General features: G+C 41.8%; 1 protein-coding gene across 10 annotated transcripts in view; it reads left to right on the top strand.

The window, feature by feature from the left end:
* The window catches only part of phf21b (PHD finger protein 21B), a 33753-nt gene extending 8242 nt beyond the window's left edge, over positions 1-25511 (top strand). For 3 of the 10 annotated variants that reach the window (XM_055006263.1, XM_055006268.1, XM_055006266.1), the window contains exons 2-14: positions 5569-5613; positions 8299-8517; positions 12120-12212; positions 12734-13033; positions 13261-13356; positions 13466-13517; positions 13847-13923; positions 14157-14211; positions 16096-16118; positions 16712-16870; positions 18299-18365; positions 18468-18571; positions 20727-25511. In XM_055006263.1, the coding sequence (XP_054862238.1) occupies positions 5569-5613; positions 8299-8517; positions 12120-12212; positions 12734-13033; positions 13261-13356; positions 13466-13517; positions 13847-13923; positions 14157-14211; positions 16096-16118; positions 16712-16870; positions 18299-18365; positions 18468-18571; positions 20727-20969 (1533 nt within the window). In that variant the 3' untranslated portion in view covers positions 20970-25511. Of the gene's footprint in view, positions 1-4381; positions 4802-5568; positions 5614-7840; positions 8113-8295; positions 8518-8645; positions 10533-12119; positions 12213-12733; positions 13034-13260; positions 13357-13465; positions 13518-13846; positions 13924-14156; positions 14212-16095; positions 16119-16711; positions 16871-18298; positions 18366-18467; positions 18572-20726 lie in introns of those variants that run through there. The other 7 variants (XM_055006262.1, XM_055006267.1, XM_055006265.1 and 4 more) reach the window with 5 other exon arrangements.
* The last annotated feature ends 51 nt before the right edge of the window (positions 25512-25562 follow it).

The following is a 25562-nucleotide window of genomic DNA, read 5'->3' on the forward strand; positions in this document are numbered from 1 at the left end:
GAGAACAGTTCTATAGTGATGAAGAACAGTTCTATAGTGAGGGAGAACAGTTCTACAGTGATGGAGAACAGTTCTTTAGTGATGGAGAACAGTTATAATGATGGAGAACAGTTCTGAAATGATGGAGAACAGTTCCACAGTGATGGAGAACAGTTCTACAGTGATGGAGAACAGTTCTGAAGTGATGGAGAACAGTTTTATAGTGATGGAGAACAGTTCTGAAGTGATGGAGAACAGTTCCACAGTGATGGAGAACAGTTCTACAGTGATGGAGAACAGTTCTGAAGTGATGGATAACAGTTCTACAGTGGTGGAGAACAGTTCTACAGTGAGGGAGAACAGTTCTACAGTGATGGAGAACAGTTCTTTAGTGATGGAGAACAGTTATAATGATGGAGAATAGTTCTGAAGTGATGGAGAACAGTTCTATAGTGATGGAGAACAGTTCTACAGTGATGGAGAACAGTTCTATAGTGATGGAGAACAGTTTTATAGTGATGGAGAACAGTTCTGAAGTGATGGAGAACAGTTCTATAGTGATGGAGAACAGTTCTAAAGTGATGTAGAACAGTTTTATAGTGATGGAGAACATTTCTATAGTGATGGAGAACAGTTCTACAGTGATGGAGAACAGTTCTACAGTGATGGAGAACAGTTTTATAGTGATGGAGAACAGTTCTGAAGTGATGGAGAACAGTTCCACAGTGATGGAGAACAGTTCTACAGTGATGGAGAACAGTTCTGAAGTGATGGAGAACAGTTCCACAGTGGTGGAGAACAGTTCTACAGTGATGGAGAACAGTTCTAAAGTGATGGAGAACAGTTCTTCAGTGATGGAGAACAGTTCTATAGTGATGGAGAACAGTTCTGAAGTGATGGAGAACAGTTCTACAGTGGTGGAGAACAGTTCTATAGTGATGGAGAACAGTTCTAAAGTGATGGAGAACAGTTCTTCAGTGATGGAGAATAGTTCTGAAGTGATGGAGAACAGTTCTACAGTGATGGAGAACAGTTCTGAAGTGATGGAGAACAGTTCATCAGTGGTGGAGAACAGTTCTATAGTGATGGAGAACAGTTCTGAAGTGATGGAGAACAGTTCTACAGTGGTGGAGAACAGTTCTACAGTGATGGAGAACAGTTCTAAAGTGATGGAGAATAGTTCTTCAGTGATGGAGAATAGTTCTTCAGTGATGGAGAATAGTTCTGAAGTGATGGAGAACAGTTCTGAAGTGATGATCCAGCTGTTCTTCAGCTGCATCCAGAGAATCAAAAGCAAAGTTCTCTTCAGTTCTCTCTGATCCTGGAGATGTAAAGCTAAAAAGAGAAACCGGAGAACTTTGAGTCTCCTGAAAATATCAGTCCTTTCACTGCGGTTCTCTGTGGTTCTTTGTGGTTCTCTGTGGTTCTATTAGCTTCTGTTAGTTTATGTTTTAGTTGTAGTGTATTTATATTCTGTAGTTTTAAACGGCTGTTGTAGTTTATTTTCTATAGTTTTCTGTCCTTTTTAACTGTAGTTCTGGCTGTTCTATTGCTCTGTGCAGACTAGGATATATTATGGGATGCAGGCAGCGTGGATCTTTGTATTGCAGTGAAAAATGAAACCCAGTGAAGGAAAATGCAGCAGCAGCAGAAGCAGCTCAGGAAAGTAAAATGTTTGATGACACAGAAGAACCACGTGGAGTTGCCTGGAAACTAAAGCAGAGCGGAAACAAGCGTCATCTTTTAACAGAAGCAGAAGGTGAACGTCTGAATATTTTCACTGAACACGGCCTTGAATGGATCCTGGTACAGATTCTCCTCATCAAACACTCAGCAGGTTTCTGGTGGTCAGCTGCACTGAATGCATCAGAACTCAGGGAGGAGGAGGAGCTCTGAGAGGCTTCACCGTAGTATGAGGACTCCCTGTTGGTGTGGTTTTGAGCAGGTCTGATGGTTCTGAGGAGGTCTAAAGGTTCTGAGCAGGTCTGATGGTTCTGAGCAGGTCTGATGGTTCTAAGCAGGTCTGATGGTTCTGAGGAGGTCTGATGGTTCTAAGCAGGTCTGATGGTTCTGAGGAGGTCTGATGGCTCTGATGAGGTCTGATGGTTCTGAGGAGGTCTGAAGGTTCTGAGGAGGTCTGAAGGTTCTGAGGAGGTCTGATGGCTCTGAGGAGGTCTGATGGTTTTGAGCAGGTCTGATAGCTCTGAGGAGGTCTGAAGGTTCTGAGGAGGTCTGATGGTTTTGAGGAGGTCTGATGGTTCTGAGCAGGTCTGATGGTTCTAAGCAGGTCTGATGGTTCTGAGGAGGTCTGAAGGTTCTGAGGACGTCTGATGGCTCTGATGAGGTCTGAAGGTTCTGAGGAGGTCTGAAGGTTCTGAGGAGGTCTGATGGTTCTGAGGAGGTCTGATGGTTCTGAGCAGGTCTGTTGGAGGTCTGATGGCTCCGCTGAGGTTCAGGTTGATTTTAAAGCTGTTATTTCTCTTCCTCCTAAATGTTTTCAGATTAATTTTCTCATCTTATCAGCAGCAGCAGCAGACAAACAAAGATGTGGACAAACAGCAAAGCAATTAAAACTAGAAGTGTTTGGACAGAGAGGCTGAGATGAAGCTGACGGTTTATTTTCATTCTCCTGAAGCGTCGTTGCACTAAATGGATAAATTAACCCAGTTATTGAGAGTGTTGCTGCCTCCAGGCTCCGTTCTGAGTTCCAGCTGATTAATTTGCTGAATGGAAATAATGACCGGGTTCCTCTGAACGTCAGTCCACCTGAGCTCAGAGGAAGAAAAGCCTCTGTTTGTTCCAGGAGTTCTTAAAAGAAGCTAGTTTCCGTAGCAACATGCCAAATATAACGAGGCCTGAGCTCAGAAAAAAAGGAGACGCTGCCGAGGCTCAGAGACACGGAGAAGCTGGAACAGAGCGAGAGATAAAGCAGCTGGGTGTTTACAGGTCTAAAACCAGTCTAAACCAGTCTAAAACCAGTCTAAACCAGTCTAAAACAGTCTAAAACTAGTCTAGACAGTCTAAACCAGTCTAAACCAGTCTAAAACTAGTCTAAAACCAGTCTAAACCAATCTAAACCAGTCTAAAAATAGTCTAAAACCAGTCTAAACCAATCTAAACCAGTCTAAAACTAGTCTAAAACCAGTCTAAACCAGTCTAAAACTAGTGTAAACCAGTCTAAAACCAGTCTAAAACTAGTCTAGACAGTCTAAAACTAGTCTAAAACTAGTCTAGACAGTCTAAAACCAGTCTAAAACCAGTCTAAACCCAGTCTAAAACTAGTCTAAAACTAGTCTAAACCCAGTCTAAAACCAGTCTAAAACCGTCTAAAGTCTTTACTCTCTGCTAGTGCTGTGTTGGAGTATTTAGTGGTTCGATCCTCAGACTTTAACTTCTCATCACATGTATTGATCTGATTTCATGATCTAGTATTGATCAGCTCATCTGACCTGCTTGTGATCTATATCGATCGTTAACAACAATAAAATATTTTCAGTTTTTGACATCTTTGTGACAGAAAACTGAGATTTGATCAGAGTTTTACAGTTTGGATCTGGTTTAATGCTGCTGATTAGGATTTCTTTCAAATAAACGAATCTGACTGATCATATTCCAGCTTTAGACAAGTTCCTGTTGGTTCCTATTGGTTCCTGTTGGTTTCTGTTGGTTCCTGTTGGTTTAATGCTGCTGAATAAGATTTATTTAAAATAAATGAATCCAACTGATCAGATTCCAGCTTTAGACAAGTTCCCGTTGGTTCCTGATGGTTCCTGTTGGTTCCTCATGGTTCCTGTTAGTTCCTGTTAGTTCCTGTTGGTTCCTGTTGGTTTCTGTTGGTTCCTGTTGGTTCAATGCTGCTGTTGGTTCCTGTTCCTATTGGTTCCTGTTAGTTCCTGTTAGTTTCTGTTGGCTCCTATTGGTGCCTGTTAGTTCCTGTTAGTTCCTGTTGGCTCCTATTGGTTCCTGTTAGTTCCTGTTGGTTCGTATTGGTTCCTGTTGGTTCCTGTTAGTTCCGGTTGGTTCCTGTTGGTTCCTGTTAGTTCCGGTTGGTTCCTGTTGGTTCCTGTTAGTTCCTGTTGGCTCCTGTTGGTTCCTGTTAGTTCCTGTTGGTCCCTATTGGTTCCTGTTAGTTCCTGTTGGTTCCTATTGGTTCCTGTTAGTTCCTGTTGGTCCCTATTGGTTCCTGTTAGTTCCTGTTGGTCCCTATTGGTTCCTGTTAGTTCCTGTTGGTCCCTATTGGTTCCTGTTAGTTCCTGTTGGTTCCTGTTAGTTCCGGTTGGTTCCTGTTGGTTCCTGTTAGTTCCTGTTGGCTCCTGTTGGTTCCTGTTAGTTCCTGTTGGTTCCTATTGATTCCTGTTGGTTTCCTTCTGGTTTCTGCTGGTTTGATGTTGCAGAATGTGACAATAAGATTCAGTATCTCTGTGTGAAAACCATTGAAAAGGAGAAACTCTGTGAATCAGAGCTCAGACCAAGTCAGAAAATTGCTTCTGCAGTAGAACTGAGTGTTTCTTGGGGAGAACCAGAGGAACTTTATGTTCTGGAAGATTACAGGAGATTATCAAAGAATTCCAGTTGGAAATAACGAGGAGCCTGAAGGCCTGATTTCAGTCAGAAGCTTCAGACAGATTAAATAAATTCACACAGATAAAGTCTTTATATGAAATGCTGCTGTTATTCCAGGAACCTTTGGATCCGTTCAGCGTTTCTGTGGAACCGAACAGTTCAAAGCTGCAGCCGCCGTCTCACAGCGAAGACAGAAACTTAATGATGTAACGCCGCAGAAAACCGTGGAACACCTGGAGAGAATCACTGCAGGATTCAGGTTTTATAACCAGCTGCTAACTGACAGTTAATGGTTCCATTCCTGGCTGCTGAGGAACCTTGTAGCAAACATCTCAGATGCTTTGACAATAGAACCGTTAGAACTGAAGCTGAAGGCCACGGATTCACATCAAAGCATCTGTGGGGCTGAAAATCCAGATTAGAAAACAGAGTAAAGTCCAGTTTATTCTGTGGAGCTAAATGTGAGAACGTTTAGTAGCTGTTATGCTAACATTAGCATGCTACAGTTAGCATGCTAATGTTAGCCTATTAGCTGGAAAGACAAAGTCAAGCTGAGGCTAATGGGAGGCAGTAGTCCAAAACCAGTCACATAAAACTATCCTTAAACTGGTCTAAAACCAGCCTAAGTCCAGTCAAAAATTTAAAACTGTTCTAAAAGTCTACAAGTTGGGATCTGAAGTCAGGAACACATCTGGTTTTTCTGAATCTCATGATATTTCTGTTAAAATGTTTTTAATTCTGAGACTGAATCTTCGTCTCTGAGTTATTTTAATCCGTTTCATATCTTTAGATTAAGCCTGATTTTCTGTTCCTCTATCCAGACCTCATATTTAACGTCTTTATTATCAGTATTTTATATTCCTCTACCACCAGTGTTTATCTCCACTGTGGAGTATTTTCTGGACCTATCGATCGATCGATCAGCTGTTATTGATAACCTGCTGGAATGATTCCTTCTGTTGGTTCTTTAAACTCAGACCTGAAAACGAAAAGGATTAAATTGTGTTTTTCTTTTCTCTTTTGCAGAATCCCACGTTGTGTAAAGGCCTCAATGAACTCCAGAACGGACAGGTAGGAACCCGGTTCTGTTGGTCTGGGCCGGGTCTCTGTATGTTTACATGTTTGTATATTTACTTATTTTTATGTTTACATGTTTGTATGTTTGCAGACGTGGTCATGTGACTGATACATGACTGATAAAGTCAGAAACCAGCAGCTGTTCAATGGATGAACCTTTGGAAACAGAGTTATTTAGAGTTAGGCTATTAGGGTTCAGACTGTTTAAGCTGGTTTCAACTGGTTTAGACTGATTTATACTGGTTCTAACTGGTTCAGACAGGTTTAGACATGGTTTACGACTGATTCTAACTGGTTCAGATATGTTTTGGCCTGTTTTTAGACTGGTAGCTGATTTAAACAGGTTTAGACTGATTCCAAATGGTTTAGACTGATTCCAAATGGTTTAGACTGATTCCAAATGGTTTAGACTGGTTCTAAGTGGTTTAGGCTGCTTTTAGACTGGTTCTAACTGTTTCAGACTGATTCTAACTGCTTCAGACTGGTTCAGATGGGTTTTAGACTGGTTCAGACTGGTTCTAACTGCTTCAGACTGGTTCAGATGGGTTTTAGACTGGTTCAGACTGGTTCTGTTTCAGACTGGTTCAGATGGGTTTTAGACTGGTTCAGACTGGTTCTAACTGCTTCAGACCTTGGCCCTGATTTTAGACTGGCTTAGCTTAGCTTAGCATAAATTCTGGAAACAGAGAAACTGCTAGCTTAGCTTAGCATAAAGGCTGGAAACAGAGCAACTGCTAGCTTAGCACAAAGACTGGAAACAGAGAAACTGCTAGCTAAGCTTAGCATAAAGGCTGGAAACAGACAAACTGCTAGCTGAGCTTAGCACAAAAGCTGGAAACAGAGAAACTGGTAGGTTAGCATAAACGCTGGAAACAGAAAGTGCTAGCTTAGCTTAGCGTAAAGGCTGGAAACAGAGAAACTGCTAGCTTAGCATAGCATAAAGGCTGGATAAAGATACTACTAGCTTAGCTTACCATGAAGGCTGGAAACAGAGAAACTGGTAGCTTAGCTTAGCATAACGGCTGGAAAAATGTACTCTTAGCTTAGCATAAAGACTGGAAAAAGGTACTGCTAGCTTAGCTTAGCATAATGGCTGGAAAAAAGTACTCATAGCTTGGCTTAGCATAAAGGCTGGAAACAGAAACTGCTAGGTTAGCTTAGAAAAAACTGGAAAAAGGTACTGCTAGCTGAACTTAGCATAACAGCTGGTAATGGAGAAATTTCTAGCTTAGCTGAGCATAAAGGCTGGAAACAGAGAAACTGCTAGCTTAGTATAGCATAAATGCTGTAAACAGAAACTGCTAGCTTAGCTTAGCAAAAAGGCTGGATAGAGGTACTGCCAGCTTAGCATACCATAAAGGCTGGATAAAGGTACTGCTAGCTTAGCTTAGCATAAAGGCTGGAGACAGAGAAACTGGCAGCTTAGCATGTTGCTCTGGTTATTTCTTTCTTATTGTCGGCTCTAAAACACTTTAAACTGAACGAAATGTTGAACTAATGAAGTTTCCATCGACTTCACAGAAACAATGTTTGACATTTTTATCTGATTTGTGACATTTTCAGGCTGATCAGTTCATTGATCAGTTTATTGATCATAGAATAGTAAAGTTAAAGCTGATTTACTGACACCTGATGCCACATTAAAACATTCCTGATCTATAAATACCCGCAGAATCCAGATCAATAATCAGAGCTACACAGAGAGTATTGATCAGCTGCTGCACAGATCAATAATGATATCAGACCTTCGTTAGCTCCTCTTGATGCTCAGCTCTGGATCCAAACAGTTTTAATCCTGATGTTCAGGTTCAATCTGCAGATTCTCAGTTTCATTTGGTCTTTTTTACAAAAACAGTTCTGGACCGTTAAACCAGCAGCTAAATAAATCAGTATTTATAAAATAAACAAAACCAATGTTTCATAAAATAAATAAGTCAGTATTTATAAAATAAACAAAACCCATGTTTCATAAAATAAATAAATCAGTGTTTATAAAATAAACAAAGCCAATGTTTCATAAAATAAATTAGTGTTGAATTAAATATAGGAACAGTTCAGATATAGTTTATGCAGTGATGACGACAGAACCAAACGGCATGAAGCTGTGCTGTTGTTGTTGTGTTATTGTGGTGTTATTGTTATTGTGTTGTTGAGTTGTTATTGTTGTGTTGTTTTTGTGTTGTTGTTGTTGTTTACCTTCAGCAGCTCTCTGATCATCAGTGATTGTCAGTAAATCGTTCAGGTCGCTGCAGCGTCTGGATCAAAGGTGACCAAAGACTTGTTTCTACAGAACATTCATTACCACGACGCCAACAAATCACAGACTGTAGCCAATCAGATCGCACCGTCTGCTCAGAGTCCTCAGAACATCTTCCAATCAGGAGGCTCCACGAAGGGACGTTTTTAGACACAAAGGCTGAGAGCTGCTCTGATTGGACCATCAGTCTGACATCAGCATTTAATAAGCAGCTAGAGGACTGACTGGTGTCCCAGGTGTGTCCCAGGTGTTGCTGTTGTGGTCAGACTCTTCTGTCTCAGTGACTCCAGCTGCTGATGGGAAATGTAGTTTTAGAGGGAGACAGCAGTCCAAACACACCTGTCTGTCTGCCTGTCTGTCTGTCTGTCTGTCTCACCTGTCTGACCCTCACCTGTCCGTCCACCTGTGTGTCTCCTCAGAAGCTGGCGGTCAGAACTTGTCCTGTCGGGTCGACTAAGCCTCTGTCACTCATCAAACCGTCCAATCAGGGCATCTCCATCTCCGTAGTTCCCGCCAAGACTCCCGTCTCCATGGTGACGGCACACATCAACGGACAGAAGGCGGCGAGTTCGGAACAGATGACCCCGATCAACCTGCAGACGTTCAGCAGCCGGAGAGCTGCAGAGCTGCCCCCCTCCCAGGTAGGTCACCTGTACTCACCTGTACCCACCTGTTCTCACCTCTACTCACCTGTACTCACCTGTACCCACATGTACAGGGGGAGGAGTCACTTGTACTCACCTGTGCTCACCTGTACCCACCTGTACAGGGGGAGGAGTCACCTGTACTCACCTGTACTCACCTGTACCCACCTGTACAGGGAGAGGAGTCACCTGTACTCATCTGTACTCACCTGTACTCACCTGTACCCACCTGTACAGGGGGAGGAGTCACCTGTACTCATCTGTACCCACCTGTACTCACCTGTACTCACCTGTACTCACCTGTACCCACCTGTACACGGGGAGAAGTCACCTGTACTCACCTGTACTCACCTGTACTCACCTGTACCCACCTGTACACGGGGAGGAATCACCTGTACTCATCTGTACTCATCTGTACTCACCTGTACTCACCTGTACAGGGGGAGGAGTCACCTTTACTCACCTGTACTCACCTGTACATGGGGAGGAGTCACCTGTACTCACCTGTACTCACCCGTACCCACCTGTACAGGGGGAGGAGTCACCTGTACTCATCTGTACTCATCTGTACTCACCTGTACTCACCTGTACCCACCTGTACAGGGAGAGGAGTCACCTGTACTCATCTGTACTCACCTGTACTCACCTGTACCCACCTGTACAGGGGGAGGAGTCACCTGTACTCATCTGTACCCACCTGTACTCACCTGTACTCAGCTGTACTCACCTGTACCCACCTGTACACGGGGAGGAATCACCTGTACTCATCTGTACTCATCTGTACTCACCTGTACTCACCTGTACAGGGGGAGGAGTCACCTTTACTCACCTGTACTCACCTGTACATGGGGAGGAGTCACCTGTACTCACCTGTACTCACCCGTACCCACCTGTACATGGGGAGGAGTCACCTGTACTCACCTGTACTCACCCGTACCCACCTGTACAGGGGGAGGAGTCACCTGTACTCATCTGTACTCATCTGTACTCACCTGTACTCACCTGTACAGGGGGAGGAGTCACCTTTACTCACCTGTACTCACCTGTACAGGGGGAGGAGTCACCTGTACTCATCTGTACTCACCTGTACCCACCTGTACCTACCTGTACAGGGGGAGGAATCACCTGACAGGTGTACAGGTGGACATGGGTGTCCTGCTCCGACTGGCTACTTCATGTCTGTGAACATCAGATCCAGACCTGCTGCTTCTGGTTCCATTATCAGGTGAACCGGGTCTAGTTTCTTACCTGTTCAGGTGAGTGATGGTGTGAGAAAAGATAAAAACAGGTGACAACATGTGGAGACGTTCCGACGTTCAGAACCAGAAGCTTCAGAGAAACGACGATGATCAACAATTAAAGAGACTAACGATCAGTTTAATCAGATTATTCCACCACCAGCTGTAGATGTTCCTCTGCTGTTTATTATTATTGTATTGTTCTCCAGTAGAACACTGCCTGCAGTTCATCAGGTTGTGTTCTGAGGAACTCTGAGGAGAAGCTGCAGCTCTGAGAAAAGAGGCAGCAATTACCAAAATGAAAGCACTGCAAGAATTCATGCTGCAGTTTCCATGGTAACGGCTGAGGCCCCTCCCCCAGTGGGATGAAGGTCGGGAGCAGCTTCATCCTTTATTCTGCTCCAGCTGACATCTGGAGGCCAATCACAGCCCTCCTTCTGAGCGTGCTCAGTGACGCCTGGCTGTGTTCTCTGATTTATCATTCAATTCAATTCAATTTTATTTATATAGCGCCAATTACAGTCAAATTGTCTCGAGACGCTTTACAGAACCCATATGCCTGACCCCCAGAGCAAGCCAAAAGGCGACAGTGGCAAGGAAAACACCCTTTTAACAGGGAAAAAAAACCTCGAGCAGAACCCGGCTCTAATGTGGGGGGACCCATCTGCCTGCTGGCTGGGCGGGTTGAGAGGGACAGAAGAAGTAGAGAGGTAGAGATAGAGGGGTAGAGGTAGAGATAGAGGGATACAGATAGAGGGGTAGAGATAGAGAGGTGGGGGGGTGGGACACAAGGACCATAAAACACAGCCACACATCTGAAGCATCCAGCATCCAGCTCTGGGACCAGGGACACTCGGAGAAAGGACACAGAAAGAAACAGAGTGAATGTAATGCAATAATGGTATATATAGTAAATACATAGGTAGTTAGAGAAGGGCTCAGTGCATCCAGAGAGGTTCCCCAGCAGCCTAGGCCTATAGCAGCATAACTAGGGGCAAACTAAAGGGACGTCAAGAGGGGAAGTCAGTTGTGCAAATGAAAACACCAGCTCACCCCGTCAGGGTCACCCAGTCAGCCCTAACTATAAGCTTTGTCGAAAAGGAAGGTTTTAAGCCTGGTCTTAAAAATAGAGAGGGTGTCCGCCTCCCGAACCCAAACTGGGAGCTGGTTCCACAGGAGAGGAGCTGATAACTGAAGGCTCTGCCTCACATTCTACTTTTAGAGATTCTAGGAACAACAAGTAAGCCTGCAGTCTGAGAGCGAAGAGTTCTGCTAGGGTAATATGGTACTATCAGATCTTTAAGATATGATGGAGATTGGTTGTTAAGAGCTTTATATGTCAGAAGAAGGATTTTGAATTCTATTCTAGATTTAACAGGGAGCCAATGAAGAGAAACCAATATAGGAGAAATATGATCTCTCTTGCTAACTCCCGTCAGTACTCTGGCTGCAGCGTTTTGGATCAGCTGTAGATGTTTCAGAGAGCTATTGGGACAACCTGATAATAAGGAATTACAGTAGTCAAGCCTAGAAGTAACAAATGCATGGGGGGTTGGAACGGATCAGCTTACACTGTGGAAAAGGACACGACTTGCGGGGCGCAAAGGGGCTATATTCTGTATACTATATTCTGTATACTCTTAGGGATTATTTATGAGCAATGAACACACCGAGACCCAAAGAGGAAGAATCCGCTCAGATTTTGCCATCATCAGTTCCAGTCATCATTCAGTAAAAACCAGTGAATATTTTCAGGTTTCTGAAGATCTTTAAACTAAACACTGAGGAAACTGATCCATGGTTTTAGAGACGAACAGCAGAATATAAATCATGAATCCACTCTGTAGCTTTAATTCAACTCTTAATAAAACTAGTTCTTCATCTAAATCAAGGCTGTGAGGAAAACTTCCAGACCGGTTTGGACTGGTTTTAGACCAGTTTGGTATGTTTTTTTGCCAGGTTAGACAGGTTTTAGGCCATTTACACTGATTTTAGACTGGTTTGGGCGGGTTTTAGGTTTTAGTTTTTCAGCCATAAATGTTTAAATTATTCGGCTCCTCAGATGTCAGAATTCACTGCTTTTTAAAGTAAATATTTTATTCCGATGTTCTGATGATGTTTGGATCCTATGCTGATCTGAACTGGAACCACAGGAACCTCCTGGTTGTAACTGGTTGTAACTGGTTGTAACAGATATCTCACTGGTTCTAACTGATGTCTCACTGGTTCTAACTGGTTCTAACTGATGTCTCACTGGTTCTAACTGGGTTCTAACTGGTTCTAACGGATATCTCACTGGTTCTAACTGATGTCTCACTGGTTCTAACTGGGTTCTAACTGGTTCTAACTGGTGTGTTTCAGATGCTGGGAACTCTTACTGCTGTTCCCATCAAGGTGCCTCAAGTCAGTTCCCTACACCGGCTGGCAGGACAAGCAGCCACCGTGCTACCTCAGGTATGGATGTTAATATTGTTAATAATATTATTAATACATTTATTTGTATTATTATTACTGTGCTACCTCAGGTATGTGCATTAATATTATTATTATTTATATATTTTTTTATATTACTACCACTGTGCTGCTTCAGGTAAGCTGCTCACCTGGTCTCTGTGATAATGAGATAATTTAAAGCTGAAGAACCAGATCCATCCAGCAGGAGGCAGCAGAACCACAGATCTGATCTCAGCTCAGTTCACCTTTTATTCACTTCATTTGTTTATTAAACTCAGTGTTTAATCAGCCTGGTCCTACAGCTCAGATATTACAAACATCAGATATTTATTCAGTTTTAGTTCCTTTTTATTATTTACACGATAAACGTCCCGAATGTCGAAGCTTCTGTGGTCCTGGTTCTACTGTTGGTATCATTCTGTCGTTATACTGTGTTATTTTATTGTGTGGTTTTATTGTGTAGTATTAAAGTGTGTTATTTTATTGTGCAGTATTAAAGCCTGTTTGTGTCTCTGGTCCAGGTCAGGCCAAAGACCCAGATCCCGGACAGCCTTCCCCTAGTTCCCTGCCAGGAGCTGCAGCCGTCCGGCCAGCAGAGGGCGGCGGTGGTGAGCCCTAAAGGCCCCACACTGCCCACCGCCAACAGCACCTTCAGCCCCGACCGGCAGCCCAACGGACAGAGCGACACCTCGCCATCGGGGGGTTCCGATTCCGGAGGCTCCGCCCAGCATGCCTCAGCCGGACCTGGCGTCGCCTACGCCATCATCGCCGCCTCGCCGGCTGCCGGGAATGGAGTGTCGTCGGTCAGCGAAGCCGTGAAGGTGCAGCTCACAACAACAGATCGGATTTATAAAAACATCCTCACAGAAATAAAAAGACGTCAGAACTGAAATACAGACGTTACTGCAGGGTGTTCTGTTAACCCTGAGTTCTGATTGCAGGAGGTTTCACTGCCTGGAAATCAAAACTGAGGTCACATAGAGAAAAAATGATCAAAGATGCTAATAAAAAATAATGACAATAATCAATAATCACTGATGGGTTTCAGGTGATCATCATCCAACCTCAGACTCCCAGCAGCACCGACAGGCCTCCAGGGGGTGACGTCCCTCAGGAGGCCCTGAAGAAGGACGAGGACCCCGAGGTGAGCAGATCATACTACATATATGTAGCATGATGTTTACACGCCTACAGGACATGTATTGATTATTGATTTCTGCAGCAGTTAATTATTTATTCTGCATCCTTTCCAGAAAATCGCCTTCATGGTCGCTCTCGGCCTCGTCACCACAGAACACCTGGAGGGTGAGTCACAGGTCACATGATCAGAGCAGGTTTTACTGCATGTTGATGGTTTAGTTTAATAATCAATAATAATATTCTTTACCTCTAATAATTCCACAAATAATCAAAAGTTTTATAATGAATAAACATCCTGATGGAAGATTTTCGGGTTTTATAACATGAAAAGTGTTTAACAAGTAAATGCAATGTGGAACATGAAACATAGAACATAGAACATGGAACAATAGAACATAGAACATGGACAGAATGTGTATTTATAGAAGTGATTTGAGAACCAGAGTGTTTTAAACAGCGTTGGCGTTCTGAAATGTTTCTGTTTCTCTGATCAGAGATCCAGACCAGGAGGCAGGAGAGGAAGAGGAGAAGCACAGCCAACCCGGCCTACAGCGGCCTGTTCGAACCCGAGGTCTCTGTTTAGCGTTGTTTATACAGACGGCCTCCAGACGCTCCACAGAACCCATACATAGAACCCATCTATAGAACCCACACATAAAACCCACACATAGAACCCATCTATAGAACCCACACAGAACCCACATATAGAACCCACACATAGAACCCACGTATAGAACTCATACATAGAACCCATCTGTAGAACTGATTAGTTGATGTCTCTAATCTTTTGTTCTGTGTCTGCAGCGGAAACGTTTGGCGTCTCATTACCTGAACAGCTCTCTGTTCCTGTCAGCTGGAGGTGAGATCATCAGCAGAACCTGAACCCAGAGCAGCAGAAATAATGTGAATGCATGTGTTTTACATTCCACCTGTCTGAAGCTAAAGTCCATTAAAACGTCCTTCAAGGGCCTGGACCGGAATATTCAGAAGGTTACTGCTGGTTCTGGATGGTTTGGGTTTAAACTTTGTTTTTCACCTTTAACGCTTTGATGCACAACATTAGTCAGAAGTGATCCATATTCAACAGAATATGGGTCACTTTATAGTTTAAACTAAAACTTTACAGTTTAAACTAAAGCTTTACAGTTTAAAATAAAACTTTACAGTTTAAACTAAAGCTGTACAGTTTAAACTAAAACTTTACACTTTAAACTAAAACTTTACAGTTTAAACTAAAGCTGTACGGTTTAAACTAAAACTTTACACTTTAAACTAAAACTTTACAGTTTAAACTAAAGCTTTACAGTTGAAACTAAAAATGTACAGTTAAAACTAAAACTTTACAGTTTAAGCTACAACTTTACAGTTTAAACCAAATCTTTACACTTTAAATTAAAACTTTACACTAAAACTAAACTTTACAGTTTAAACCTTTACAGTTCAAACCTTTACAGTTTCAACTGAAACTTTACACGTTAAACCAAGTCTTTACACTTTAAACTAAATCGTCACACTTTGAACTAAAACTTTACACTAAAACAAAACTTTACAGTTTAAACCCTTACAGTTTAAACTAAAACTGAAAACTAAACTCTGACAACAGTTTTAATATTCAATGAAATATGGGCCACTTTTGACCCATGCTGTGCATCAAAGGGTTAATGCTGATTAACCTGCTCTACTACCTGTTCTACTTCCTGCTGTACTTCCTGTTCTGCTTCCTGTTCTACTTCCTGCTCTACTACCTGTTCTGCTTCCTGTTCTGCTTGCTGATGTACTTCCTGTTCTGCTTCCTGATGTACTTCCTGTTCTGCTTCTTGCTCTACTTCCTGCTCTACTACCTGTTCTACTTCCTCTTCTGCTTCCTGCTGTACTTCCTGTTCTGCTTCCTGCTGTACTTCCTGTTCTGCTTCCTCCTCTACTTCCTGTTCTACTTCCTGCTGTACTTCCTGCTCCACTACCTGCTCTACTTCCTGCTCTACTACCTTTTCTACTTCCTGTTCTGCTTCCTGCTGTACTTCCTGCTCTACTTTCTTTTCTACTTCCTGTTCTGCTTCCTGCTCTACTACCTGTTCTACTTCCTGTTCTACTTTGTGCTCTACTTCCTGTTCTGCTTCCTGCTCTACTTCCTGCTGTACTTCCTGCTCTACTACCTGCTCTACTTCCTGCTCTACTACCTGCTGTACTTCCTGTTCTGCTTCCTGCTCTGCTTCCTGCTCTACTTCCTGCTCTACTTCCTTTTCTACATCCTGCTCTACTTCCTGCTCTACTACCTGTTCTGCTTCCCGCTCTACTTCCTGCTCTACTTCCTGTTCTGCTTCCTGTTCTGCTTCCTTCTCTACTACCTGTTCTACTTCCTGTTCTGCTTCCTGCTCTACTACCTGTTCTACTTCCTGTTCTACTTCCTGCTCTAGTTCCTTGTCTACTTCCTGTTCTGCTTCCTGCTCTACTTCCTACTCTACTTCCTGTTCTGCTTCCTGCTCTGCTTCCTGCTCTACTACCTGTTCTGCTTCCTGTTCTGCTTCCTGTTCTGGTTTCTACTCTACTTCCTGCTCTACTTCCTGTTCTGCTGCCTGCTCTGCTTCCTGCTCTACTACCTGTTCTACTTCCTGTTCTGCTTCCTGCTCTACTACCTGTTATACTTCCTGTTCTGCTTCCTGCTCTACTACCTGTTCTATTTCCTGTTCTACTTCCTGCTTGGCTCTAACTGCACTAACTCTGCTCTGCTTCATCCACATGCTAGACTCTGAGGACTTCTGCTGGAAGGTAGGTCACATGACTGCTTCTAAACTGTGGATTGGCGGCTCATCACGATCCTCAGAAATACAAAACTCTCTGTTTAGTCGCATCTTTTTACTCCAGTCTGGTCCAGAATCTGTTGAAAACCTGCTGCAGCTCAGTTTCAGAATCATCATTTCACTGCTGATCCTTTAAAAGCTCCTGAGATCAAACTGTCCCATTGGAACGAATTTAAATCGTTAAGTCTGAGTTTAAACTGTAAAGTTTTAAACAGTAAAGTTTTAGTTTAAACTATAAAGTTTTAGTTTAAAGTGTAAAGTTTTAGTTTGAGCTGTAAATTTTTAGTTTAATTTATAAAGTTATAGTTTGAGCTGTGAAGTTTTAGTTTAAGCTGTAAAGCTTTAGTTTAAATTGTAATATTTTACTTTAAAAAGTAAAGTTTTAGTTTGAGCTGTAAAGTTTTAGTTTAAAGTGTAAAGTTTTAATTTAAAGTGTAAAATTTTAGTTTAAACTGTAAAATTTTTGTTTAAACTGAAAAATTTTAGTTTAAACTGTAAAATTATAGTTTAAACTGTAAAGTTTTAAAGTTGCTTCGTCCTGACGTCTGTCGGTGCTTTCAGGAGGACTTGGAGCATGACGACCACTGTGCCATCTGTAAGGAGGACGGTGAGCTACAGCTTTGCCACAACTGCCCCCGAGCCTTCCACCCCAACTGCCTCCACCTTCCACTAAAATCGCCCCCCAGAGGCCCCTGGTACTGCCCCAAATGCCAGAAGAAGGTATTGCGCTGGTTGTCGTTACAGAAATACTTACAAACACACGCCTCATGTATGTAGCTGTAGACTGCTGCCAGTTAGCTTAGCATAAAGGCTAAAAACAGTAAGTAGAACAGCATTTAGCTGTGTTGTAGAAGCTATGCTAGCTGGCTGATTGCAGCTGTACTGAACAGACGTGTGAGTGGTTTCAGTTTGAACATCTCTCTGAGCTGAAGTCAAGCTGTGGTTAGCTTAGCTTACCATAAGGGCTGGAAACAAAGGAAACCACTAGCGTCAGAGTTAGAAGGGTGTCAAGACAACAATTAGCTGCTTTGAAGAAGCTAAGCGGCTGTTAATAATATTAATATTTACTGTACAGAAAAAATTCTGTCTCTGGGCTGAAGTCAAGCTGTGGTTAGCTTAGCTTAGCATAAGGGCTGGAAACTAGAGGGATCTGCTAGCCCGGCTTGATGAAAGAGTGTAAAAACAACAATTTCAAAGAAGCTATGCTAACAGGCTGCTTTAGATTTACCATATTTTCCACACCATAAGGCACACCGGATTGTAAGGTGCAGTCTCAATTACGGGGTCTATTTCTGTACTTAAGCCATACATAAGGTGCACAGTATTATTTGGCGTATGCTAAAACAAAGTAACGGAAGCAAAACAGTGAGTTTGGTTGAACTTTATTCTACTACGTATTTAAAAATACACACCTTATTTTTTGATCAATCTTTTGTCACAAATCCATCGAAGTCCTCATCTTCTGTATCTGAATTGAACAGCTGGGCAATTTCGCTATCAAACATGTCAGGTTCCCTCTCGTCATTGTCGGAGTCAGTCTCGTTGCTGGGTGGCTGTTCAGCAATGATGCCGGCTTTCACGAAAGCTCGGACGACAGTCAAAGCAGATACCTTAGCCCAGGCATCCACAATCCATTCACATATGGTGGCGTAACTCGCCCGGCGCTGCCTCCCAGTCTTACTAAAGGTGTGTTCGCCGTCTCTCATCCATCGCTCCCATGATGCTCGCAACTTCACTTTGAACGCCCTGTTTACACCAATGTCCAGCGGTTGGAGTTCTTTTGTTAATCCTCCTGGAATGATGGCAAGCTCCGAATTCATTTGCTTCACTTGGTTTTTCACAGTCGCGGTGATATGGGCGCAGATTTTGGAACTCAGTGCATACATAAGGTCCACCTGGCTAAAAGGCGCACCGTCGATTTTTGAGAAAATTAAAGGCTTTTAAGTGTGCCTTATAGTGCAGAAAATACGGTACTATTCAGTAAAGGGAACATCTGTCCTTGCTAGCTGTGGCTAGTTTAGCTTAGCATGAATTCTAGAAACATTTCTCTGTCAGAAACTAGCGCTTCTGTTCATCAGGGAGCAGCTTTTAGTTCCAGTTCTGTTCCAGTGACGTTTAAATAAAAAGCTTTTTATTTCTGATCTGCAGGTTCTGAACAAAGAAAACATGTCGTGGCCTCAGAACTTCGTCCAGTCATACGTCACACACAAGATGGGTGAGGATACACGTTCATACGTGTTCTGACAGCATGTTGTGTTGTTTATGTGTGTTCTTACAGCGTGTTGTGTTGTTCATACGTGTATATTGTGTGTTGCAGTGCGGCAGGAAGAGAAACGGCGGCTGCTGAGGAGAAACACTGAGCTGAAGAAGGAGTGTGCTCACCTGGAGGAACAAGACAAGAAGCTCAACTTGACGTTGCAGGTAAATAACACACCTGTGCAGGTGATATCAGGTGAACTGTAGGTGATCGGTGGTGATAGAGAACCTGCTGGTGAGTCCTGCCAGTTTGATGGTTTCGTTCCTCTTATTTCCATCTCTGACTGTTCTCTGATAATGTGGTACCTCTGACATTTTTCAAATCATTTTAGCAACAGATTATACTATGACTTTTTCACAGAGTTGTCTACAGCATAGTATAACACCGATACTATACTGCTATAAGAAATATGATGATTTAATGACATTTCAGACGACATACTAAACTATGATGTTTTAGACAACATGCAGACCTGCAGTAAAGGTCCATGAGCTGGAATCAAACCAGTGTCTCTGATGCAGTCTTGTTTGTGAGTCACCCTCTCAACCAGCTGAACTACCTGGGCACCTTTGTTCCACGTGTTGGACAACATACTAAACTATGACTTTTTTTTTAACATTTTGGACGACATACTAAACTATGATGTTTATTTTTAACATTTTGGACGACATACTAAACTTCAACTTGTTCATGTGTTCTTTAACAACATGCTAAACTTTTTTTTGCTAATATTCGATCAGCTGTTTGGTTTCTGTCAGAAAAAGGACCAGAGTAAAATGTGTCGTTTTGTCCATCTTCAGTTTATTGTCACAGAGGAGGAAACAAACCAGAAAACGTGTGTTGATCACTGCAGCTCTCCTATTGCTGATTTGTGCTGTAATAATGCTATGCTACTGCTAAGTTAAAGGTAATGCTAAGCTACATCTATGCTAATGCTAAGCTAAAGCTATTGCTAATGTTAAGGTAATACTAAGCTAAACCTATTGCTAATACAGGGCTATTGTTAAGGTTATACTAAGCTAAAGCTATTGCTAATATTAGGCTATTGTTCAGGTAATACTAAGCTAGAGCTATTGCTAATATTAGGATATTGTTCAGGTAATGCTAAGCTAATGCTAAGCTACATCTATGCTAATGCTAAGCTAAAGCTGTTGCTAATATTAAACTAATGTTCATGTAATGCTAAACTAAAGCTATTGCTAATGTTTAGATAATGCTAAGCTACATCTGTGCTAATGCTAAGCTAAAGCTATTGCTAGTATTAGGCTATTGTTCAGGTAATACTGGGCTAAAGTTATTGCTAGTATTAAACAAGTGTAAATGTAACGCTAAACTAAAGCTATTGCTAGTTTTCAGGTAAAGCTAAGCTAACGCTAATATCTAGCTAATGCTAAGCTACATCCATGCTAATGCTAAGCTAAAGCAATTCATAATGTTAAGGCAATAGTAAGCTAAAGCTCTTGCTCATATTAAACTAATGTTAATGTAGCACTAAACTAAAGCTATTGCTAATGTTCAGGTAATGTTAAGCTAAGGCTAATATCAAACTAATGCTAATCTAAAGCCATTGCTAATGTCAAGGTAATACTAAGCTAAATCTATTGCTAACAGGCTATTGTTCAGGTAATACTAAGCTAAAGCTATTGCCAATGTTCAGGTAATACTAAGCTAAAACTATTGCTAATGCTAAGCTAAAGCTATTGCTAATGTTCAGGTAATACTAAGCTAAAGATATTGCTAACATTAGGCTATTGTTCAGGTAATGCTAAGCTGCAGTTCTGCTAATGCTAAGCTAAAGCTGTTGCTAACATTAGGCTAATGTTCAGGTAATACTAAGCTAAAGCTATTGCTAACATTAGGCTAATGTTCAGGTAATATTAAGCTGAAGCTATTGCTAACATTAGGCTAATGTTCAGTAATGCTATGCTAAAGCTATTGCTAATGCTAAGCTAAATTATTGCTAATGTTCAGGTAATACTAAGCTAAAGCTATTGCTAACAGGCTATTGTTCAGGTAATACTAAGCTAAAGCTATTGCCAATGTTCAGGTAATACTAAGCTAAAACTATTGCTAATGCTAAGCTAAAGCTATTGCTAATGTTCAGGTAATATTAAGCTGAAGCTATTGCTAACATTAGGCTAGTGTTCAGTAATGCTATGCTAAAGCTATTGCTAATGCTAAGCTAAATTATTGCTAATGTTCAGGTAATACTAAGCTAAAGCTATTGCTAACATTAGGCTAATGTTCTCTGTCCTGCGCTAACATTAGGCTAATGTTCAGGTAATGCTAAGCTAAGCTAACATATCCTCCATCCTGCAGCAGTGCGTGGACCTGAGGGACCGCCTCTTGGGGCAGCAGAGAGACACTCAGGCATCTCTGGAACGTCTCAAAGCTCTCGTCAGGCTGATCCAGCGCGACCAACTGATCCAGGTCACCATGACGACCACCGCCACCATCACCGCCTCGCTGCTGTCCCCGTCCTGGATCAAACCCACCAGCGCCGCCGCTGCCGGCCCCTCGGCCCCGCCCCTTCAGACCAGCCAGGATGACATCATCAACTAGCCCCGCCCCCTGGTCATTGTGTTGAATATCCGGACTGAGAGCCTCTGTCTCCACTGAGTATTTTTAAACACCTACAGTGCTTACGAGATTTCTTTTTTTAAGTTCTTTTCTATTTATTCTTGGCCTTAATGTATTTAAAAGTTAGAGAACAGCGCCGCCGCAGGCCCAGAAGATATTCCCTTTTCTAACCGTTGTTCTGGTGTAGTGAGAGAACGTAGAGTAGAACTAGTAGAGAACTGTACAGATCTATCCCTCTGTCTGCCATAAGAATTCAGGTGTATGGAAACGCATACGAGCCTTCAAACAAAACAGAGAATAACCTTTTTCAGTATTAATAGAGTCAAAGAAAAAAGTATTTAAGATAAAAGTACAGAAATTAGCATTTCTAGTGGAGATTTTAGTATTTTCTTGCTGATGCCTGATCACTGTACATACGTTTATTATTCTCATTCTTCTCATCTTTACTGGAGTCACACAGCTGGAGTTCAGTCAGAAAGCTGCTTCTCTGCCTCAGAAACCAGAAAAAAGCACCTGAAATAACATCCAGGTTCTACTATTAGAACTTTATCTGTTTAACTGCTGCTTCTCTGCCTCAGAAACGAGAAGAAACACGTGAAATATCACAATTTAACAGCAGGGAACATCCAGGTTTCACTATTAAAACTTTATCCGTTAAATCAGCAGTGTCAAACTCATTCTAGTCCAGGTTCCAGTAAAACCACAGCAAAATAACCTATAAAAAAACCCATGAAGAACCTATAAAAAACCTATTTAAAAAAACGTTAAAAAAACTATAAATAACCACAACTCCTGATGATTCCTTTGTTTTAGTGCAAAAATATTCACATTTAAGGAATTATCACTTTACTAAACATCATGAACAACCTGAAATTTATGAAGAAGAATAAGTTCATCCTCAGTTTATCATTTCCACAACACAACTTTCAGATCACAGAGTGTCGACAAAGCAGCACATTTAGTCACCTGGAACAGAATCACAGAGGATTTCCTGAAGGATCAAAACCACAAAAATGAGACAAAAAACAACTAAAAACAAGACAAAATATTACAAAAATGAGACACAAAATGACAAAACACAAGACAAACGACACAAAACAAAACATAAGAGACAAAAAATTACACAAATGACAAAAAATGACAAAAGCGAGAAACAAAAAAAAATGGACAAACGACAAGTCGGGCAAAAAAAGTAAAAAAAACCCCAACAAGAACGAGACACAAAACAGCAAAAAATGAGACAAACGACACAAAACACAACACAAAAGAGACAAAAAAGTTACAGAAAAATGGACAAATGACACAAACGACACAAAAAATGCGGAATAAAGCAGAACACAAAATGACAAAAATGAGACAAAAAACAAGTGAGACAACAAAAACAAGAAACAAAATGACAAGTCAGACAAAAAAAGACAAAACAACAAAAACGAGACAAAATGTTACAAAAATGAGACAAAACAACAATAACTAGAAACAAAACGACACAAAACAAAACAAAAAAAATTAGACAAAAAAGGTACAGAGCAACAAAACAATGGACAAAAACTAAACACAAAACTGGCAAAAACAAGAAACAAAACGGCCTCTGAAGGGCCGGTTTCAGACCCTTGGAGGGCCAGTTTCGGACCACCGGAGGGCCGGTTTTGGCCCTCAGGCCTCGTGTTCACCAGCCTTGGTTTAATGGTAGAAACTCCTGGATGTTTGTGATTCTCTGAGCTGTGATCAAACATATCGATGAGGAGCTCCAGGTTTCAGGTTCCTGCAGCAGAGAAGCTCTGAGGCCCAGCGTGGTCCTCCCTTTAACCAGAACAGAAAATATGCCAAAAACCTCTTAGTTTTTCTGCTGGACTCCACCTCCTGTTTTTTTATCCACTTTCTAACTGCTGTGACGAACACTGCCTCAACTCATCGTCTCGTCACGTTTGTCTTTGTTGCGTCGTTTCAGGACAGAAATGCGACGCCTCTGTGGAACTACAACACTCCGACTGTCGGGGGACCGCTCAGTTCCGTCGGTCCGTCCGTCTCGCTCGTCTTCCTGCTGGTCGGAGACGTCTCACTTCCTGTCTGACTCATCCTGTCCTCACCTATTGGCCAGGTGCAGCTCTGCTACCTGCTGATGCACAAACACGAACAAACCGTGGAAAGATGCCTTCAAGAAGAAAAAATTTGATTTAGAATCAAACATTTGATTTAGAACCAAACATTTGATTTAGAACCATATCAGAAGCAGCTCCGGCTTTCAGGCAAACACCAACAAGAACCAACAAGAACCAACAAACACCAACAAGAACTAACACCAACAACAACTAACAAAAACCAACAAACACCAACAAGAACCAGCAAGAACCAACACCAACAAGAACCAACAAGAACCAACAAACACCAACAAGAATTAACAAAAACCAAGAAACACCAACAAGAACCAACAAACACCAACAAGAACCAACAAAAGGCTTCTAAAAGACAGGAGTCAATTGACGCGTTCAAAGACTCGCAACATATTCAAAGATTCAGGACACGTTCAAAGATTCACGATGCATTCAAAGACTCACGATGCGTTCAAAGACTCACGATGCGTTCAAAGACTCGCGATGCGTTCAAAGACTCACGATGCGTTCAAACACTTGCGGTGTGTTCAAAGACTCACAATGCGTTCAAAGACTCGTGACGCGTTCAAACACTTGCGATGCGTTCAAAGACTCGCGACACGTTCAAAGACTCGTGACACGTTCAAACACTTGCGATGCATTCAAAGACTCGCGACACGTTCAAAGACTCGTGACGCGTTGAAACACTTGCGATGCGTTCAAAGACTCGCGACACGTTCAAAGACTCGTGACACGTTCAAACACTTGCGATGCATTCAAAGACTTGCGACATGTTCAAAGACTCGTGTCGCGTTCAAACACTTGCGATGCGTTCAGAGACTTGTGATACGTTCTAAGACTCACGATGCATTCAGAGACTCCTGTCGCGTTCAAAGACTTGAGACGCATTCATAGACTCGCGATGCGTTCAGGTGTTTGTCTGAAAAGTCAGCTCTGCTGCTACAAACTGAAGCTCCTGAAGTTTGTGCGTCTTTAGTCCAGCAGTAAACCCAACAGCTGACAGATGTTTGGTTTAAAACATCTGGTTTCTGTAAAACTGCAGAGAAAAGATCCATCAGTCGATCTTCAGGCTGAAAACATGAAAGAAGAAAAACATCCAGAACCTTCACGGTTCCTGTTAAAGCTGCACAAACCTCCAGACTTCATCACCTCCATCATTAAAATGCACAATAACCATTCATCTGCTGTTCAGGTTCAGAGTCTGGAAGAGCTGAAGGTTCCACAGAAACATAAGAAGCTTCTTCATGTCTTCATTCCACTGATTCACCTGGAAATGATTCAGATTAAACACAATAAACTGCTTCCTTAACTGGAAGGTTCAACGTTTGAAGCTTTGACTGATGTTTTTGTGTTTTTGAGGATTTGTTGTCAGAATTTTTGGATGAATTTTTAATTTTTTTTTTCCACCAAATTTTTAGTTACTTTGGAGAAATTTTGGATCATTTCTGGGAAAAAGATTTGATTTGACAGATTTAATTATTTTAGACAAATTTTTAGTAATTTTTAAACCAAATTTTAGTCATCGTTTGGCAGATTTTTGAGTCAAAAATGTCAAAAAAAAGTTTTCATTATTTTGAACAAATGTTTCTGGACCATTCTAGTTCTATTTGGAGTCAGTTTTGTACCATTTTTGTAATATTGTGCAAAGTTTTAGTTATTTTTGGACCATTTTTTGTTCATTTCAAAACAGTTTTTAGTCATTTTGGTTTTTGAGTCACTTAAAAAAACTTTGAGTCTTTTAGGGAGAACCTGGGCTCACTTTCAGACTAAATGTTTTATGGGGCATTTTGGAGAAACTTTGAGTCTTTTTCGTGTTTTTTCTCCACATTAAAGGGGTTTCTAGTGAAAGGTTGCGTATTTCCTGTTAGAGCCGGACACTGTGACGCCGTTCTGTTGGTTTATTTGTTAAAAACCTTCCAGACTCTGGACCTCCGGCTGCCTTCTCTCGTCCCGGTGGTCTGAATGTGCCATGACTGAAGCATATCCATGAAGATCATATCTCCCAACCTCCTCATCGTTTCTAGAACTCTTCTCCGGGAGAAACTGTGCAGTGCTTAAACAGATCTATTTTAATACACGACACGACATTTGAACAAAAAGAACATTTTATATTCTTTTATGGACGTCTGGGTTTTCTATTCCTTTCTGCATTCTGACTTTAGCTCGCAGCGTTCGACGTTTTGTTTTTGCCACAGAGGCGACGACGCGACGGCCGTGTTTAGAGGAAATGTCTAGAAGTGTCTCTGGTTGGAGCTGTCCAGTGGATAGTGTGTATAGGAAGTGTTTGTCTGAATATGCCAATGTAGTTTCTCTTCTTTATGATGCAAGAAACAGCTGATTAAAGATTAGTCTCACTTTTTGTACCAAGTTCTTACGAAAAATGGATCATTAATAAAACTAATTCAAGAACAAACGCTCGACTCCACGCTGCTTTTTTACCAAATATTTTATCTCAAATCCACGT

Source organism: Amphiprion ocellaris, chromosome 21 (genome assembly GCF_022539595.1).
Source record: "Amphiprion ocellaris isolate individual 3 ecotype Okinawa chromosome 21, ASM2253959v1, whole genome shotgun sequence".
In the NCBI taxonomy this organism is placed as follows: domain Eukaryota; kingdom Metazoa; phylum Chordata; class Actinopteri; family Pomacentridae; genus Amphiprion; species Amphiprion ocellaris.